Source organism: Neofelis nebulosa, chromosome 2 (genome assembly GCF_028018385.1).
Source record: "Neofelis nebulosa isolate mNeoNeb1 chromosome 2, mNeoNeb1.pri, whole genome shotgun sequence".
Taxonomy (NCBI): Eukaryota; Metazoa; Chordata; class Mammalia; order Carnivora; family Felidae; genus Neofelis; species Neofelis nebulosa.
Window position 1 is genome coordinate 143,809,533 of NC_080783.1, and position 20,962 is coordinate 143,830,494.

The following is a 20,962-nucleotide window of genomic DNA, read 5'->3' on the forward strand; positions in this document are numbered from 1 at the left end:
GAGAGAGAGAAAACAAAAGCATGAGTGGGGGGAGGGGCAGACAGAGAGAGAGGAGAGAGAGAATCCCATACAAGCTCCAGGCTGTTATCCCAGAGCCTGATGCTGGGCTCGATCTCACAAACTGTGAGATCATGACCTAAACTGAAATCAAGAGTCCAATGCTTAACTGAATGAACCACCCAGGTGCCCCCAAAACCCATCATCATTAAGACATACCTCTTCTGAGTCTTGTGATTTGGTAGTTTCTTCATTCAAAACATATCGTCCTCTATAAAACTCCCTTATCCTTAGATTTAAGGTTTCAGTTTCTTTTTTCAAATTCTCATAACTTGGTAGTGGTTTACTGGCTGTATCTGAAGTCCTAAAAGGTAAAGACTCATCCAAGCTATTCTGAGATCCCTGCAGGGAAGGAGAATGTCTGTCTAGGTCACAGTCTATGTCATCTTCATCAAGTTCTTCTTCTTTAACCAGAGGGGCTGAAGAGAGTTTCAGACACAAAGAAGCATAATTCTGGCCATACAAAAACCTCAAAGTTTCTTCTGTCTTCCACTCAATCAAAGTCTCCTTCAGGACTTTAAGTAAGTTTGCCTTTGCAACTTCAGGGCACATCTGCACTGAATTAGATGCTGATCTAGAAACCTGGTTTGATTTGGCAAACTTTCTCTTAAAATGCTCAGCACTTTTCTTACTTATACCTACTAGAGTTACTTTTGAACTACTGTATTTATTTTCAGAATTTTCTGAAACTTCTACTTTTTCTTGCAAAGGACTATTTGGAGAAATCTGAGTACTTACTTTCTGTGAAGGAAGTTCACAAGCAGCAGCTTTCTCCTGACTATCTAATGTGCAATTGCCTAGCTGCTCAGAGACATCTATTACTGTCTGTTCTTTGTCTTCATGCTTGGAGTTAGCTTTATGGCCAGCTTTCTTTTTCATTATGCTTTTTTTGTGCAGCTTTGGACTTACACCCATTGCATCTACCAGTCTGTTTCCTGGTAGAATGGAGGAAACAAAGTCTTGCTCATTGTCACTGTTACTGTCACTATGAGTGCTAGAAGAACTAGATTCATAATGCTTCTCAAGATGTCCAGGATTGTCAATATCTGATGTTTTAATGGCCTTAGTGCATAGCTGTACTTCCTTTCCAGAATGGCCACTGTAGAAGGAAAGAAACAAAATAACTATAATGAAAAAGCAAAACGTCCCACAGTTATTTATATTTTGTAACTTTCAAGCATTGCCTATAGATTATATATATATACCTATCTATATATATATATATGTATTTCCGTAGATACACACATATACACATATACACGTTTTCGAAGAATGCTATATAATCTATGATTTCTCTGCATCTTATTTATTTGATATAATTCTACCATCTTCTTTTTTCCCGTTTTTTAAAGTGTTAAAGGAGTACAGCAAAAAGAAAAAAAAAAAACCTTGATAATTCCATCCTACTGAATTATTTTGAGTTTTGCTTGTTACATTTCTTTTTCTCTTTCTTTCTTTTCCTTCTTTCTTTCTTTCTTTCTTTCTTTCTTTCTTTCTTTCTTTCTTTCTTTCTTTCTTTCTTTCTTTCTTTCTTTCTTTCCTTCCTTCCTTCCTTCCTTCTTTCTTTCTTTCTTTTTCTTTCTTTCTTTCTTTTTTTTTTTTTTTTTTCTCATGACCTGATGATCAAGACCTGAGTGGAGATCAAGAGTCGGACACTTAACCGAATGAACCACTCAGGTGCCTCTGCCTGTTACTGTTCTGTGACTATTTTATATATACTTTTTAAAAAAAGGTTTTCTTTTGAAAACCTCATTCCTGCTTTCTCAAAAAAATGTATTACAGAGACTCTGTTTAGGTTTTGAAAGATAACAAGATAAAAAGACATGTTTAAACCTTTCCCAATTATGGTTGATAGTTATACAGAAAATTCCACAGATAAAAATCACAAGAAAGTCTTAGCAAAAAATAAAATTAATAAAGAAAATTAATATTTGCCAATGAAAGATATTGTATTTGAAAACCCAGAGTTATTATAGAATGCTAAAAATAAAAGACAGTAGTTTTCCCTTTGACTATGTTCCTTCAATTTTCATTTTTTTTAATTAAAAAAAATTTTTAATGTTTACTTATTTTGAGAGAGACAGAGAGAGGGAGAGAGGGAGGAGGGACTAAGAACGAGGAGAGAGAGAATCCCAAGCAGGCTCCACACTGTCAGCACAAACGTGGGGCTCGATCCCACAAACCATGAGATCATTACCTGAGCTGAAACCAAGAATCACACACTTAATCAACTGAGCAACCTAGGCGCCCTGCTTCAATTTTCAACTGGGTTTTAAAAAGATTAAGAATTATGAAAAGGTGAAGGAAAAGAGTAGCTTTGTCTATACAAACCTGAGATAGGAAATGTTAGGTGAGAAACTCTCCAGCAAATGCACATATCAGAACTTTAAAAGAACTCTTTTAGGATAATAATTCTGTGTGAGTGGGGGCAGGGAATTGTGAGGGTATGTAGGAACTTTCTGCTTTTCAAGCAATTTTTCTATACACTTAAAACTGCTCCCCCAAAAGGATATTCATTTTTTAAATGATTAAAAAAATAGACTAAAATAAAATAATGGAACATTAAAAAAAAAAAAGCATGCTTGGTGGAAGTATAAAGAAAGAAAAAGAAAAACAGAGTTGAAAGTAAGGTTGTGGGGGCGCCTGGGTGGCTTAGTCAGTTAACTGTCCAACTTAGGCTCAGGTCATGATCTCACGGTTGGTGCGTTCGAACCCTGTGTCAGGCTCTGTGCTGACAGCTAGCTCAGAGCCCAGAGCCTAAGGATTCTGTGTCTCCCTCTCTCTCTGCCCCTCCCTTGCTTGCGCTTTCCTCTCTCTCTTTCAAAAATAAATAAAACATAAAAAAAAAAAAAAAAAACCAGTAAGGTTGTGGATGGGAATAAAGAAAAGATAACAAGTTCATTCAGTATTAGATACCATTTTTTAGTTAGAATCTAACCTATATAGCCACGAGACTGTCTCTTGTACCTGAAGTAAGCATAATGTTAAAAAAAATTAGAACAATTTGACTTTCATAGGTTTCATACTTTCTCTTGGAATTTTAAAGTAATTATATTTTTCTATATTACTTTGAAGCTATAAATTTAAAATATATATCAATAAATAAATATCTCTTACTTGTGCTCAATTCCATGTACTAAAATAGTGGCTAAAAACCAGGAAAATTTATGCTGATAAAAGATATAAGAATGTGTTTTGAGAAATAGTCACGATTGGGCAAGCAACACCACAAGAACAGTTAAGAAAAATATCACAACTTGGAATTTTTCTATTAATGTTTTAGACACTCTTCCAAATAATACATAATTGGCATATTAAGCTTTGAAATCCTATAAAATAAGACTAGAAAAACCTTTCAACAAATGTAATTGGCATAATCTAGTTGACAAAGAAGCACAGTATCTCAGATGGAAGCTATGTTTGTGTCGTATTTCAACAGGTTCAATTAGACTTCATTGTAGGAACAGCTGTACAATAAATCACACAGATCAAACACATCATCTTACTATCACAAAAGAAAAAGCTGTACAAGGCAAATATTTCTTTGTGTGGGCTAAAATGGGCACTTACCTCATGCATCAACACAGGAAGTCCAAGAGCTCGTATCACCTGGTTTACTCTTAATGTTTCTATTAACATAAATATATAGAAGGTAAGTAATACTGATTCAACCATACCTTTGTCCTTCCTGTAGCAGTTGAAAATCAGGATCCCTGTGACAAAACATAGGAATAAAAAATTGAAGGCAACTGGTATGTCAAACATTTTCAAGTGTTTGTTATAACTATATTGGATAGAAAATATAATTAAAAGGAAACAGTTCATTTAAAGTTTTAAAGAAAAAATTGAAGAACAAAGTAATTATGAAACTCATCCATAAGAAATATGGATTAATCTGTTATCCAAAATTTGTTCATATTTTAGGACTAAGTTCAATTTCCATGAGTGTAATAAAGTTTTCCCTGACTAACCTGACTAAAGTAAATCACTCTCTCCTATGAGTTCCAGAGTCAGTATTATGTAGTCAATTAATATATGTTAATCAGGTACTCCTCTATGGCTTAATACTAGAATTATTATCTAAAAGTCTTACTTTTCATACATTTAAGTGTGGTTTATTACCAAACTACAAGCTTCTTGAGGGCAGGAATTATGTACCACAATTCTCCTCTATTTCCTTTATATAGTCAATAAGAATTTTTGCTCTAATTTCTGAGAAAGCATTGTATCATAGTATGAACTATGTAGATCAGGTGATTGAATTCAATTCTAGGAACAATTTTTCTATGCAATACCAGAAATTACATTTGGCTGGGCATCATAGATATTTAAAAGACAGAGAGAAAAGCTCTTAGAAAGCCAATACAAAAAGGAACAAATAGCAAGTGATTCCAAGAGGACAGGAAAACTCTATAAAATATTTCTGAAGTGACTCAGGAAAAGTGACTTCTAAAGATTACAAAAATGGATTAAATAAAAGTGAATATACAGGGACACCTGGGTGGCTCAGTTGGTTAAGCAACTTCAGCTCAGGTCATGATCTCAAAGCTTGTGAGTTCAAGCCCCGCATCGGGCTCTCCACTCTCAGTGCAGAGCCCACTTTGGACCCTCTGTCTCCCTCTCTCTCTGCGCCCCCCCCCCCCATTCTCTCTCTCTCTCTCTCAAAATAAACATTAAAAATTAAAAAAATAAAAATATACAAAGAAGAATACACAAAAAATGGAGTGAAAATCCATGTTTATCAATAGGGAGACTCAATACTGTCAAGATGTCATTCTCAACTTGATCTACAGATTCAATGTAATCCCAATCAAAATCCCAGCAAGTTATTTGTGGATATCACAAATTGAGTGTAAAGTTTGGGAGGAGGCAAAAGACCCAGAATAGCTAACACAATAATGAAGAACAAAGTTGGAGAACTGACATTACCTGACTTCGAGACTATAACGCTATAGTAATGAAGACAGTGTGGTAGTGGTCAAAGAACAGATAAATAGATCACTGGAACAGAATAGAGAACCCAGAAATAGATGCACACAAATATATTCAACTGATCTTTGACAAAGCAACAAAAGCAATACGAGGGAGGAAAGACCATTTTTTCAACAAATGGTACTGGAATACTGAGTATTCACATGTAAAGAAGTGAATCAAGGGGCACCTGGGTGGCTCAGTGTGTTGGGCCTCTCTGTTGATTTCAGCTCAGGTCACAATCCCACGGTTGTGGGATTGAGCCCTGTGTTGGGCTCCGCACTGACTGCGGAGTCCACCTGAGATTCTCTTTCTCTCCCTCTGTCCCTCTCCACTGCTTGGACTTTGTCTCTGTCTCTCTCTCTCTAAAACAAACAAACAAACAAACAAACAAACAAACACATACAAACAAACAAGTGAATCAAGACAAAGACTTATACCATTCATAAAACTAACTCAAAATGGATCATAGAACTAAATATAAAACACAAAACTATACAAAACTCCAACAAGATAATATAGGAGAAAACTAGATGACTTTTTAAAATTTTTTTTTTTTAACGTTTATTTATTTTTGAGACAGAGAGAGACAGAGCATGAACAGGGGAGGGGCAGAGAGAGAGGGAGACACAGAATCTGAAACAGGCTCCAGGCTCTGAGCTGTCAGCACAGAGCCCGACGCAGGGCTCGAACTTACGGACCGTGAGATCATGACCTGAGCCGAAGTCGGACGCTCAACTGACTGAGCCACCCAGGCGCCCCTAGATGACTTTTTAGATAGGACACCAAACACACAATCTATGACTGAAAAAACTGGTAAGCCAGGCTTCATTAAATTAAAAAAATTCTGCTTTGTGAAAGATATTGTCAAGAGAATAAAAAGAAAAACCAGATTAGGAGAAAATATTTGCAAAAGACATACTTGATAAAAGACTATTATCCAAAATATCAAATAACTCTTAAAAGTCAATAAGAAAACACCTCAATAAAAATGGGTCAGAGACATTAAAAGACACCTCACCAAACAAGATATAAAGATGGCAAGTAAGCATATGAAAAGATGCTCTACATTATATGTCATCAGCAAACTGCAAATTAAAAGAACAGTAAGATACCACTACACTTGTTAGTATAGCTAAAATACAGAACACTGACAACATCACATGCTGGTGAATGTTTGGAGCAAGAGAACTCTCATTCATTCCTGGTGAAAATGCAAAATGGTACAGCCACTTTGAAATACAGTTTGGTGATTTCTTTTAAAACTAAACATACTCTTACCATACAATCCAGAACTCTTACTCCTCGGTATTTACCCAAAGGAGTTGAAAATTTACATCTACATACCATTTGCACCTATGTGGATAGAACTAGAGGGTATTATGCTAAGTGAAATTAGAGAAAGACAAATATCACATGACTTCACTCATGAAGAATTTAAGATACAAAATAGATGAACATAGGGAAGGAAAGCAAAAATAATATAACAACGGGCGGGGGGAGACAAAATAGAAAACACTCTTAAATATAGAGAACAAACAGAGGGTTGGTGGAGGGGTTGTGGGAGGGGGGATGGGCTAAATGGGTAAGGGGCATTAAGGAATCTACTCTTGAAATCATTGTTGCACTATATGCTAACTAACTTGGATGTAAATTAAAAATAAACAAATAAGAAAATTTATGTCTACACAAAAGCCTGCACACGGATGTATACAGCAGCTCTATCCATTTTGCCAAAACTCAGAAGCAATTAAGATATCTTTCAGTTGGTGAATGGTTAAATAAACTGTAGTAAATTCAGACAACAGATTATTATTAAGCATGAAAAAGAAATTAGCCACCATCAACCTAGAAAAAGACATGGGAGAAACTTAAATGCATATTACTAAGTGAAATAAGCCAGCCTGAAAAGAACATATTCTGTATAATTTTACTACCTAATATTCTGGGAAAGGTAAAACTATGGAGATAGTAAAAAGATCAGGGTTTATGACAGGTGGGAGATGAATAAGTGGAGCACATAGGATTTTTATGACTATAAAATTACTCTGTATAATAATGTAATTAATGTTGGATTCAAGTCATTATATATTTGTCCAAACCCATAGAATGTACAAAGCTAAGAGTGAACTCTAATGTAAACTATGGGCTTTGGGTGATAATGATATGCCAATACAGGCCCATCAATTGTAACAAATGAGCAATTTTGTTGGGGGATGCTGATAATGAGGGAGGCTATACAAGGGTAGGGGTAAGGAGGGTATATGGGAAATCTCTGTACCTTCCTCACCATTTTGGTATGAAGCTAATATTGCTCTAAGGAATAAAGTCTATTAATAGAAAAAAAAGTAAATATAAGAAACTAGACATACATGAAAGAGAAGCTAAGGCATTGAATATTAATCCCATTTAAAGGACAAAATAGGGTTGCAATGAAGGCCATGATATTGCAAAAAAGCATTTCAATTAAAAAAAGTTAAGCCAAATGGATAGATGGAACCACAGGTTATTCGAGTTATGACATTGAAAGGCTGCTAATCAAAAAAATGTCAGTTAAAGATATTTTTCTATATAATTAAGCATCAGAGTTGACCACATAATACTGCCTAGATAATCCATTTATCTTGTGTTCAGTCTTAAGCAGAAGAGGCACTGCTATGAATGGACTCTCCTACCAATCCTCTCCTTAAGTTATGGAAGGCACCACTAACTAATCAAGGCATTCTTTCCCGTTATATTCCTTCTCAGCACCACCCATCAGGAGACATATGGGATGAAACCAATATTTGCCATCCCTGCTTTAGAGATTCCCCTGTAGTTCAGGAATTCTCCAAGACCAATAATAAAAAATTTAGAAGGAAAGGCAAAATAAGACAATGGGCAATGAGCTGCCTGAGAGTAAAATTTTAATCTATTTTTGTTTTTTTCCTTAGTCCCTCAGCCAATTGAGGCATATCCTTTCCCAATCACCCAATATTACCCTGTTTACACTACTTCTTCTACTCACTAAAACTCTAGTTATAGAAGCTACCTTGGGTTGGTGTTCCTCAAAGCAAAGGACACTACTTGGATGGTGACTAGCCTTGATTGCCCCAGGGGATATTTATAACTCTTATTAAGAGCTTTTTTGGCCTAAATAATATGCTAACTTTTACAACAGAGGATTTTATTGCCTCTCACAGGTACCTGCAGTTCTTTCATTCTTCCTATCCCACATCCCCATCCAAGTCTTCCTGGCTAAAATTGTCAAGGTTCAGTGCCTTGCAGCTGCCTGGCATTTAGTCCTATAGGGTCTGAGTATCTCTATAGGTAAGAAAATATGTATAGACAGTGATTCTCAATTGGACTCTTACACTCAACAGCTAACCTACAAATGCAGGGTATATATTCCATTATTCCTTCAAAAATAAAATTCTGAACTATTATATGTATGAATTATGCTGGGCATATTAAGTAATATAAAGAACAGGTTCTTATTCTTAAGGACGTTACAATTTAGTAGGAGAAAAACGCCTGTTCTAAGAGCTTCACAAAGGGTAATCCTCACAAGAATGAGTAGCTACAACTATTATCCCCATGTTACAGATAAAAAAATTTGAGTACTAAAAGAATAAGTAGTGGAAAGCCACACAACTGGTAAGTGGTAAAGCTAGAAATCAAATCAAGACAGCAGGGCTCTTAACTACATTTTGCATCATATAATTTCAGAGAATATATGTTAAGTATCATGAGAGATACATGAACTGCTACAACAAATTACAGAAGAAATAAAAATTGCTTGTTGAGCCAATGAAGAAAAGCTTTAGATTCAGTTGGGTCTATAAAGATTCATATAGTTTATATATAAAAGCCTTTAAGGCTAACTCTATGGATCTGAGGTTTTACTCCGTAAACCTCTCCCTTTTTCCTCTTGCCTTTTAGGATATTATCATACTTAAATCTATCTTGAGAAAATAAACACAGAAACCAACAAACCCTGTCCTTCAATCATACAGCTCCCCCACTCCCTTTTTCATTGTAACCTTTCTTTATAGAAGTCTGCACTGGTTTTCAATTCCACATCTCCTATTCAATCATCACCCCTCTGCCTCCTGGAATCTGTATGCATTACTCTACTGAGATGTCCCTTGCTAATATTACCAATCACCATAGAAATGCTAAACTTAATGGATATTTTTCAGGGTTCTGTCCCTACCAACCTTTTTAAAGTAGAAGAAAAATAATCAACTTGAGAGGAGAGCTTGAAAGAGAAAATAGGAATAAATCATGAAGCAAGCCTTGGTGACAGAAGAAAAGAATCAGGAACATAGAAAGTATAAGCAATGAGGCAGAGAAACGAGAGAGGATAAGAAAATAACATTGAAGGAAATTCTGCTGGATGCACTCAATCATGTAGTTAAGTGGTAGGTTAAATTATCTATAATGAGTTGGGGATTGGGTTCAAAGTTTAAGGAGAGAAGAAAATGTGTGAACTTATCAGAGAGTCAATAAGAAACAAAGAAAAAAACATGTGAACACATGAGTGAGATTACACAGAATAAAATGGAACAGGGCCAAAGGAATGGAAAGAGTGCATGAGGCTTTGGTGTCAGATCTGGGTTTAAATTCCACATCTATATAAATGAGCCTAGTGTTCTGGGTTAGTCACTAAACCTCTGTGAGCTTCAGTTCCACCACCCATAAAATGAGTAATAACACTTCCAAGGGGTCTTGTAAGGACTGAGACAGCTTATTTAAAGCACTAATGTTCTAAATGAGACAGCTTATCTAAAGCGCTTGAGAACTTTACTCAATAAAGATCAGGAACCCAAGCACAGAAAAAAAGGGTGAGGGAGGAGTTAAGATGGTAGAGGAATAGGGGGACCCTAAGCTTGCCTAGTCCCTCAAACACAGCTAGATAAAAATCAAATCATTCTGAACACCCAAGAAATCAATCTGAGGACTGAGAGAACAAAACTGCAAGTCTACAAGTAGAATTGTAGAAGGTAGGAGCTGTGGAGATTTGATTTGGGGGAGGTAAGAACTGCGGGTGCTGTGGAGGGGAAGGAGCCCTGCTTATATAGAGTACCACAAGGTATTAGAAGCAGTGGAGCCCAAAATCTGAAGTTGTAGAAGTCTGCCCACTACAGGGGTCCAGCCCGGCTTAGTGGTGCTCCTACGGTGAAGGAGAGTGGAGAACGGAGAGTGGACAGCATGGACTGAGGATTCCCCTGGGTCACATGAGGAGAAACAGTTCCCCTCCTTGAAGTACATTTGGGAGTGGCTGCAAGGCCTCTCCAGGGCCAGAAGTACGGATGGCACCAATGTGCTGTACTGTTGCCAGGCACAGCAGTGGAAACACTGGCTGAGGGCAGTGAATCTTTTTTTTTTTTTTAATTTATTTTTTATTTTTTTAAATTTTATTTTGTATTTTTTAAATTTATTTTATATTTTTTAACATTTACATCCAAATTAGTTAGCATATAGTGCAACAATGATTTCAGGAGCAGATTCCTTAGTGCCCCTTACCTATTTAGCCCATCCCCCCTCCCACAACCCCTCCAGCAACCTTCTGTTTGTTCTCCACATTTATGAGTCTCTTCTGTTTTGTCCCCCTTCTTATTTTTATATTATTTTTGTTTCCCTTCCCTTATGTTCATCTGTTTTGTCTCTTAAAGTCCTATTATGAGTGAAGTCATATTATTTTTGTCTTTCTCTAATTTCACTTAGCATAATATCCTCCAGTTCCATCCATGTAGTTGTAAATGGCAAGATTTCATTCTTTTTTTTTTTTTTTTAATTTTTTTTTCAACGTTTTTTATTTATTTTTGGGACAGAGAGAGACAGAGCATGAACGGGGGAGGGGCAGAGAGAGGGAGACACAGAATCGGAAACAGGCTCCAGGCTCCGAGCCATCAGCCCAGAGCCTGACGCGGGGCTCGAACTCACAGACCGCGAGATCGTGACCTGGCTGAAGTCGGACGCTTAACCGACTGCGCCACCCAGGCGCCCCAAGATTTCATTCTTTTTGATTGCTGAGCAATACTCCATTGTGTATATATACATATATACACATATACATATATGTACACCACATCTTCTTTACACCACATCTTCTTTATCCATTCATCCATCGATGGACATTTGGGCTCTATCCATACTTTGGCTATTGTTGATAGTGCTGCTATAAACATGGGGGTGCATGTGTCCCTTCGAGACAGCACACCTGTATCCTGTGGATAAATGCCTAGTAGTACAATTGGTGGGTCGTAGGGTAGTTCTGTTTTTAGTGTTTTGAGGAAGAGGGCAGTGAATCTTGATGCAGGCTTTCTGTTCTGCTTTGCCTAAGATCTGAACCACTGTGTGGTTGTGTGACTGCTGTCTTAGACAAGCTGGCAAATGGCAAAAGCATGGCAAGACCGTCTTCCAGAGGAACAGCTTGGAACCATGCCAACCGAGTCCCTAAAATTTGGAGTTTAGAAACCCAGCCATGGGCCTGAGACAAAACAACTTGGAAATAAACAGGGTGAAGGCAGCCTGGGACATAAGGGAGATAATTGTGTTCTCTTCTGTGAGGGATTCCTGAAGAGTGGTGGGTGCAAGCTCTCTGCTCTGTGGATAAGAGAGCTGAGCAACCCCATTTTGCTCCCCCATCCACCAGCACTGACTGACCTCAGTGAGCTAACCAGCACTACCAAGTAAAGACCTGAGCTGCTTACGCCAAGCCCCAGCCCTGTTGCACCCTGCTGTGCCCTGCAGGTGTATCTCAATGAGGGCAAGTTGGCCTGAGAAGCAGCACAGAAGCTGGCCCCAGAAGACCAGCACAAACCCCTCGTACACTCCTAACTCCACTGATCATAGAATGCTGCAAAGCTTCAGCTCTAGGGGAAATAGGGTCTAGATTCCTTTTTATTTTTTCCTTTTTATTTTTTTAACTTTTTAGTTTTATATGTATATATATATATTTATAATATATAAATTAGTTATATATATAATATATATAAATATACATTATAAAATATAAATATATATATAACTATATAAATGTAAATATTGCTTTTATTTTTAGATCTAGCTTCTTTTAACAAGCAGATCAAATCATATTTTGTCTGGACAAAATGACAAGATGTAGGAATACACCCCAAAAGAAAGAGCAGGAGTAGAAGTAACAGCCAGGGATTTAATCAATACAGATAGAAGATGTCTGAACTAGAATTTAAAACAATTATAAGGGCACTAACTCGGTTTGAAAAAAGCACAGAAGACACTACAGAATCATTTACTGCAGACATAAAAGAACTAAAATCCAATGAGGACAAAATTAAAAATGCTATAACCAGGATGCAAACCTGAATGGATGCCATAATACCAAGGATGAACAAAGCAGAAGAATGAATCAGTGATATAAAAGATAAAATCACAAAAAATAACGAAGCTGAAAAGAAGAGGGAAAAACAGGTACTGGATCACGAAGGTAGACTTAGGGAACTCAGCGACGTCTGAAAACGTAATAACATTCATATCATAGGAGACTCAGAAGATGAAGAGATGGAAAAAAGGGGCAGAAGGTTTATTTGAGCAAATTATAGCTGAAAACTTCCCTAATCCGGGAAAGGACACAGACAATGAAATCCAAGAAGCACAGAGAACTCCAATGAAATTCAACAAAAGCTGGCAATTGCCAAGGTATATCATAGTCAAATTCACAAAATACCCAGAGGAGGAAAGAATCTCAAAAGCAGCAAGGGAAAAAAAAGTCCTTAACCTACAAAGGAATACAGATCAGGTTTGCAGTAGACTCATTCACAGAAACTTGGCAGGACAGAAGGGATGGCAGGATATATTGAACATGCTAAATGGGAAAAATGTGCAGCCAAGAATACTTTATCCAGCAGGCCATCATTCAGAATGGAAGGAGAGATAAACAGTTTCCCAGAAAAACAAAAACTAACGTTTGTGACCAGTAAACCAGCCCTAGAAGACATATTAAAGGGGACTCTTTGGGGGGAAAAAAGACCAAAAGCAACAAAGACTAGAAAGGAACCGAGAATATCACCAGAAACACCAGATTTACAGGTAACACAATGGCTAAATTCATATTTTTCAATATTCACCCTGAATGTAAGTGGACCAAATGTTCCAATCAAAAGATATAGGGTATCAGAATGGATAAAAAAAAAAAAAAACAAGATCCACCAGGGGGGTGCCTGAGTGGCTCATTCGGTTAAGTGTCTGACTTCAGCCTAGGTCATGATGTCACCGTTCCTGAGTTTGAGCCCTGCATCAGGCTCTGTGCTGAAAGCTTGGAGCCTGGAGCCTGTTTCAGATTCTGTCTGTCTGTCTGTCTGTCTCTCTCTATCCTTCCCCACTTGTGCTCTGTCTCTCTCTCTCTCAAGAACAAACATTGAAAAAGCTAAAAAACAAAAAACAGAACAAGACCCACCTATATGCTGCCTACAAGAGCCTTATTTTAGATCTGAAGACACCTGCAGATTAAAAATTAGGGGATGGGGAATATTTATCATGCTAATGGACATCAAAAGAAAGCTGGAGTAGCCATACTTATATCAAAAAAACTAGATTATTTATTCCTCCAACTTGGGAGGCAATTACATATATATATATATATATATATATATATATATACAATTCAATATATATAAATCAATTAATAAATATATATGTCAATTAATATAGAAATATATAAATCAATTAGTAACAAGCATATATAAATATATATCAATAACAAATTTATAAATCAATTAATAAGCATAAAGAAACTCATCAATAACAATACAATAGTAGTAGGGGACTTTGACCCCCCCCCCCTTACATCACTGGACATATCATTCTACACAGAAATTTAACAAAGAAACAACGGCTTTGAATGCACCCCAATGCACTTAACAGACATTCGGAACATTTTATCCTAAAGCAACAGAATATACCTTCTTTTTGAGTGCACATGGAATATTCTCCAGAACAGATCACATACTGAGTCCAAATCAGCCCTTAACAAGTACAAAGAGATCAAGATCATTCCATGCATATTTGTAGACCTCAACACAATGAAACATGAGATCAACCACAAGAAAAAATTTGGAAGTACCACAAAATACATGGAGGTTAAAGAACATCCTATTAAACAATGAATGAGATAACCAGGAAATTAAAGAAGAAATAAAGAAATACATGGAAGCGAATGAAAATGAAAACATAACAGTCCAAAACCATTGGGATGCAGCAAAAGTGGTCATAAGAGGGAAGTATACTGCCATACAGGACTACCTCAAGAAATAAGAAAAGTCTCAAAACAGACCTAACCACATACCTAAAGGTGCTAGAAAAGGAAAAGCAAATAACGCCAAAAGCCAGCAGAAGGGAAATAATAAAGATTAGAGCAGAAATAAATGATATAAAAACAAAAAGTAGAACAGATAAATTAAACTAGGAGCTTGTTCTTACCAAAGCCAGACTTATCAAAAAGAGAAAGGACCCAAATAGATAAAATCATGAATGAAACAGGAAAGATCATAACCAAAACCACAGAAAAATAAATAATAAGAGATTATGAAAAATTATATGCCAACAAATTGGGCAAAACCTAGAAGAAATGGACAAATTCCTAGAAACATAGAAACTACTAAAACCGAAACAGGAAGAAATAGAAAATTTGAACAGGCCCATAACAGCAAAGAAACGTAATCAGTAATGAAAAATCAATACACAAAAGTCCAGGGCCAGATGACTTCCTAGGGGAATTCTACCAGACATTTAAAGAAGAATTAATACCTATTCTTCTCAAATTGTTCCAAAAAATAGAAATGAAAGGAAAACTTCCACACTCATTCTACGAGGCCAGCAATACACCTTGATTCCAAAACCAGACAAAGAGCCCACTGAAAAGGAGAATTACAGGCCAATATCCTTGATGAACACGTATGCAAAAATTCTCAAAAAGATACTAGCAAATCAAACCCAAGAGTACATTAAAAGAATTATTCACCATGATCAAGTGTGATTTATTCCTGGGCTGCAGAGATGGTTCAATATTTGCAAATTACTTAATGTGATACACGATGTTAATAAAATAAAGGATAAGAACTGGGGCGCCTGGGTGGCTCAGTCCGTTAAGCATGACTTCAGCTCAGGTCATGATCTCACAGTTCGTGGGATAGAGCCTCATGTCGGGCTCTATGCTGACAGTGCAGAGTGTACTTGGGATTCTCTCTTTCTATCTCTGATCCTATCCCACTTGCACGCTCTCTCTCAAAAGTAAATAAACTTAAAAAAAAAAAAAAAGGATAAGAACCATATTATCCTCTCAACAGATGCAGAAAAAGCATTTGACAAAATACAGCATCATTCTTTATAAAAACCTTCAACAAAGTAGGAATAGTGGGAACGTAACTTAAAATCAGAAAGGTCATATACAAAAGACCCACAGCTTATATCATCCTCAATGGGGAAAAACTGAGAACTTTTCCTCTGTGGTCAGGAATAAGACAGGGATGTCCACTCTCACCATTACTACTTAACAAAGTACTGGAAATCTTAGCCTTAGCAATCAGACAACAAGAAAAACATCAACAAGAAAGGCATCACAATCAGCAAGGAAGAATCAAAGTTTCACTATTTGTAGATGACATCATATTCTATGTAGAACCTGAAAGACTACACCAAAAAATTGCTAAACTGATATGTGAATTCAGCACAGTCATGGGATATAAAAATCAATGTACAGAAATCTGTTGCATTATTCCATATACCAATAATGAAGCAGCAGAAGGAGGAATCAAGGAATCTATCCCATTTACAATTGCACCAAAACCTATAAGATACCTGGCAATAAACCTAACCAAAGAGGGGCACCTGGGTGGCTCAGTCGGTTAAGTGTCCGATTTCAGCTCAGGTCATGATCTCACAGATTGTGGGTTCAAGCTCTGCGTCAGGCTCTGTGTTGACAGTGTGGAGCCTGGAGCCTGCTTCAAATTCTGTGTTCCCCTTCTTTCTCTGCCTCTCCTCTGCTCACACTCCATCTCTCTCTCCCTCTCCCTCTCTCTCTCTCTCAAAAATAAACATAAAAAAAAAAATTTAAACCTAACCAAAGAGGTAAAAGGTCTGTACTTTGAAAACTATAGAAAACTTATGAGGGAAACTAAAGAGGACACGAAAAAATGGAAAAAACATTCCAAGCTCATGGACTGGAAGAATCAAACATTGTTAAAATGTCTATATTGCCTAATGCAATCTACACATTTAATCTTTATCAAAATTCCACCAGGATTTTTCATAGAGCTAGAACAAACAATCCTAAAATTTGCATGGAACCACAAAGACTCCAAATAGCCAAAGCAATCTTGAAAACAAAAAGCAAAACTGGAGGCATCACAATTCCAGATTTTAAGCTACATTACAAAGCTGTAGTCATCAAGACAGTATAGTACTGGCACAAAACCAGACATATAGATTAAGAGAATAGAATAGAAAACCCAGAAAAGAACCTGCAACTACATGGTCAACTAATCTTCAACAAAGCAGGAAAGAATATTCAATGGAAAAAGGACAATCTCTTCAACAAATGGTGTTGGGAAAGTTGGACAGCAACATGCAGAAGAATAAAACTAGACTAGTTTTACACCACACACAAATATAAATTCAAAATGGATGAAACACCTAAAATGTGAGACAGGATAGAGGAGAACACAGACAGCAACCTCTTTGACCTCGGCCGGAGACACTTCTTACTAGACACATCTTCAGAGGCAAGAGAAACAAAAGTAAGCATGAACTAGTGGGACTTTATCCAGATAGAAAAGCTTCTGTAAAGCGAAGAAAACAACAAAACTAAAAGGCAGCCTACAGAATGGGAGAAGGTATCTGCAAATGACCTATTTGAGAAATAGTAATCAAAATCTATAAAGAGCTTCTCCAACTCAACACCCAAAAAACAAATCATCTAGTGAAGAAATGGGCAGAAGACGTGAACAGACATTTTTTCAAAAAAGACATCCAAATGGTTGACAGACACATGAAAAGATGCACAACATCACTCATCAGCAGCAAATCAAAACCACAATGAGATACCACATCACACCTGTCAGAATGGCTAAAATTAATAACAAGAAATAACAGGTAGTGGCAAGGCTGCAGAGAAAGGGAAACCGTCTTGTACTGTTGGGAATGCAATCTCGTACAGCCACCCTGGAAAACAGTATGGAGGTTCCTCAAAAAGGCAAAAGCAGAACTACCCTATAATCCAGCAATCACATTACTAGGCATTTATCCAAAGGATACAAAAATACTGACTTGAAGGGGTATATGCACCCTGATATTTACAGTAGCATTATCAACAATAGCCAAACTATGGAAAGAGCCCAAATGACTACTGAAGACTGATAAATGGATAAAGGAGAGCTGGTATACGTATATATACAAAGGAATATTACTCAGTTATCAAAAGAGTATTTTGCCATTGGCAACAAGTGGATAGAGCTAGAGTATGTTACACTAAGCGAAATTAGTCAGAGAAAGACAAATACCATATGATTTCACTCATAAATGGAATTTAAGAAACAAAACAGATTAACATGGGGGGGGAGGGAGAAGACAAAAAGAGAGAATGAAGCAAACCATAAGAGACTCTTAACAATAGAGAACAAACTAAGGGTTGATGGTGGGGACGTGGATTAAATGGGTGATGGGTATTAGGGGCACTTGTTATAATGAGCATTGGGTGTTATATGTAAGTGATAAATCACTGAATTCTATTCCTGAAACCAATATTGCACTCTATGTTAACTAACTAGAATTTAAATAAACATTTTAATAGAAAAAAAAAAGATGACTGTCACTTGGGAAGGTAGACATGGTAGAAGGTTAAGGGAGAAAGAATCTGGGATTGTTTGAATGGACAATACTGTAACTGCTGACTGTGGAGCTCAAGAAAACAAATTTAATGAAAGTCTGTCCAACCTAGAAGAATAGAGCTAAGGTAGAGACAGGAGGTCAAAATGAGGTTACAAAGCATACTCAAGAGTGATAGCTGTAGATGAGATAGAGGTTGTGGTCACAACGGGAAGCTCTTATTTCAAGATCTTGGAGGTAGAATAGCCCATATAAGAGTAAGTCTATGTATGGCTAAATTAAGAGATAATCAAAATGTAAACACTATTCTGAATCATGAATGCAGTTTAAGATAATTTTATGAGACATACCCAGCTACATAACAACATTTAAGGAAAAACACTTAAGAATTAAGAAAAAAAACAAATCCTCAATTTCTAAAGGTAAGGGGAAAGCCAGAATATACAAAGTGCCTACCATATGGTAGGTGGGCTTGGCTTTCTTTTTTTTTTTTTTTTTTTTTTGTGGTGTAATATACATTACATAAAATTTACCATTTTTAATTATAGTTCAGTGGCATTAAGTACATTTGTATTTTTGTACAACTATCACCATCATCCATTTCCAGAATATTTTCATCTACCCACACTTTGTCCTAGCTGTTTTTTATACAACTTCGCTTAATCCTCATATAACTTATGGCCTTTTTTTCTTTACAGATGAGGAATCTGAAGTTTTGAGAGGTTAAGCAATTAACTAGTAAATCTAGGATTCGAATTTGGATCTTTCAAAGTTCAAGCTCTTTCTACAACATGCTGCCTGTAAAATCAGAAAAAAGACTTTAAAAAGTTGTGAGGGTACTACCTTTGTTTAATCTTTCTCATAGGAACTCAATATACTTTACAAGTGACTATTTTCCCCTCCTTTGTTTCATTTTTCTTACTTCAGGTAAAGAAAACTATATTGAACATTGTTTCTAGATATTTGATGAGTAATCTTAACAGTCTCCCTGATACCCAGTCTGCAAAATGGAGAATAATATGTGACACTAAAATAAATTAGATTGGCACTTAATAAGGTTATTAAATGAAAGGTTCAATATAAAAATTCAGTTTTATTGTTTTGCTATAGCTGTTTAGAAAGAATGAGGCACTAAGTTATATTGCATTCTTTTCTATCCTTAGATGAAATTCAAAAGCTTTTTGTTAAAAGTGCCATGTCTCGGGATGAGCACTGGGTGTTGTATGGAAACCAATTTGACAGTAAATTTCATATATTAAAAAAAAATAATAATAAAAAATAAATAAATAAAGCACCATGTCTCTTTTCAAAACTTTTTAATGTTTATTTTTGGGAGAGAGAGAGGGGGAGAGAGGGAGAGAGGGAGAGAGGGGGAGAGAGAGAGAGAGAGAGAGAGAGGGAGAGGGAGAGGGAGAGGGAGAGAGAGAGAGAGAGAGAGAGAGATTGTACAAGTGGTAGAAGGACAGAGAGGGAGACACAGAATCTGAAAGCAGGCTCCAGGCTCTGAGCTGTCAGCTAAGAGCCCAATGCAAAGCTTAAACCTGTGAACTATGAAATCATGACCTGAGCCGAAGTCAGACACTTAACCCACTGAGCCACCTAGGTGCCCCTCTTTTTTTTTTTTTTAAGTTTATTTATTTATTTGGAGGGAGAGAGAGCACATGGGGGAGAGGGAGGGAGGGAGGGAGGGGGAGGGAGAGAGAGAGAGAGAGAGAGCGAGTGAGCGCGGGAGAGAGAACCCAGGGCAGGCGCCACACTGTCAGCACAGAGCTCAGCGCAGGGCTCAAACTCACGAACTGTGAAATCATGACCTGAGCCAAAACCAAGAGTCGGATCCTTAACCGACTGAGCCACCCAGACACTGCAAAAGTGCCATTTCTCTTTGTTCTATGTATCTTCCATTCCCCTCAAAGTTTACATTGCCCCGGATTATTCTCCATCTGATAGGACCTCAACTTAAAAAACAAAAATAATCATGTTAGTTAAAGAATACCTTCAAACTGCTTCTTCATAAACATTTTAATGTTATTTTAACCGAAGTATAAATTAGATGATTAATTGCAACTTTAGCAATATAAGTCTAAAACTAGAAATAACTTGTGCCAAATAACCTTCTGTGTATATATGCACATATATGTGTTTGTATCAGTCAGAATATGTGTACTATACATAAACCAACAAAAGCAGCAGGCTACAATTCCCCCCTGTGGTGGAAATTTTTCAAATATAATATGAGACATGTTAAAACCTCTTTAAGACAAGTTTTTATTCTGTACACCCAGCAACAGAAGTGGCTGTTCAGGAAGAGGTTAGAGAAGTTGTTCTGCAGAGGTTTTTGGCTTCCGCACCTCTGAGATTATACTGTTTATTGCCAAGAAGCATGTGTGAAAATCCCCTACTCTGGGCCACATGATGGCGCTTTTAGCTCTGTCAGCATTACCCATTCACCCCATTTTGATCTTTTAAACTATAATTTAATTCTCAACATTTGTCCTTCCTAGTTTTAACTCCTGATTTTTTAAGTTACAAAGAAACCGCTTTCCTTCAAAGATTTGTCAGAGCCTGTAGTGAACAAAACAGGATTTATAAATGCAACTATATGACTATCTAAATGAGCGTACTGTCTAAGAGGAACAAATATGTGGTCTGTGTCTGGCCACCAAGTGGGTGAAAAATTTCTAACTCACAACATGAGATGCATCATACTGCGTCATGACCCAGTCCATCTAGGTCAATGTTCTGTCTCTGACACGGCATCAGGAGACATTTTGGGAGAAGCACTGTTGTTATTCATGACATTGAAGATACACTCCACATATTTTTTCATATCTTAATAATAAAAATGAGGGACTTGAAAACCTCTAAGGCACCTTCTGACTCCAAAGCCTCAATAGAAGTATGGAGCTAGAATTCATGAATTTCTCTACATCCTTCTTAAAGTTACTGACACATTTTAAGCAATGAGATACACAGCCTTCTATGGTACAAAATAATATCTTAGCAGTGTTAAGGGACACTAAAGATTTTAGTATTTTGGAGTCTGGTGAAAAAATTTATATTAGCTTTCATAACAATATAAGACTAAATT

At 36.8% G+C, this 20,962-nt stretch overlaps 1 protein-coding gene across 5 annotated transcripts in view; it reads right to left on the minus strand.

The window, feature by feature from the left end:
* The window catches only part of RPAP2 (RNA polymerase II associated protein 2), a 106,390-nt gene that overhangs the window by 65,094 nt on the left and 20,334 nt on the right, over positions 1 to 20,962 (minus strand). For all 5 annotated transcript variants that reach the window (XR_009257952.1, XM_058716580.1, XM_058716583.1 and 2 more), the window contains exons 7-8: positions 3,735 to 3,770; positions 217 to 1,156 (exon numbers count right to left, since the gene is read on the minus strand). Coding sequence is in view for 4 of the 5 variants with exons in the window: in XM_058716580.1 (XP_058572563.1) it covers positions 217 to 1,156; positions 3,735 to 3,770 (976 nt within the window). In the remaining variant the exon portion in view is untranslated. The remainder of the gene's footprint in view (positions 1 to 216; positions 1,157 to 3,734; positions 3,771 to 20,962) is intronic.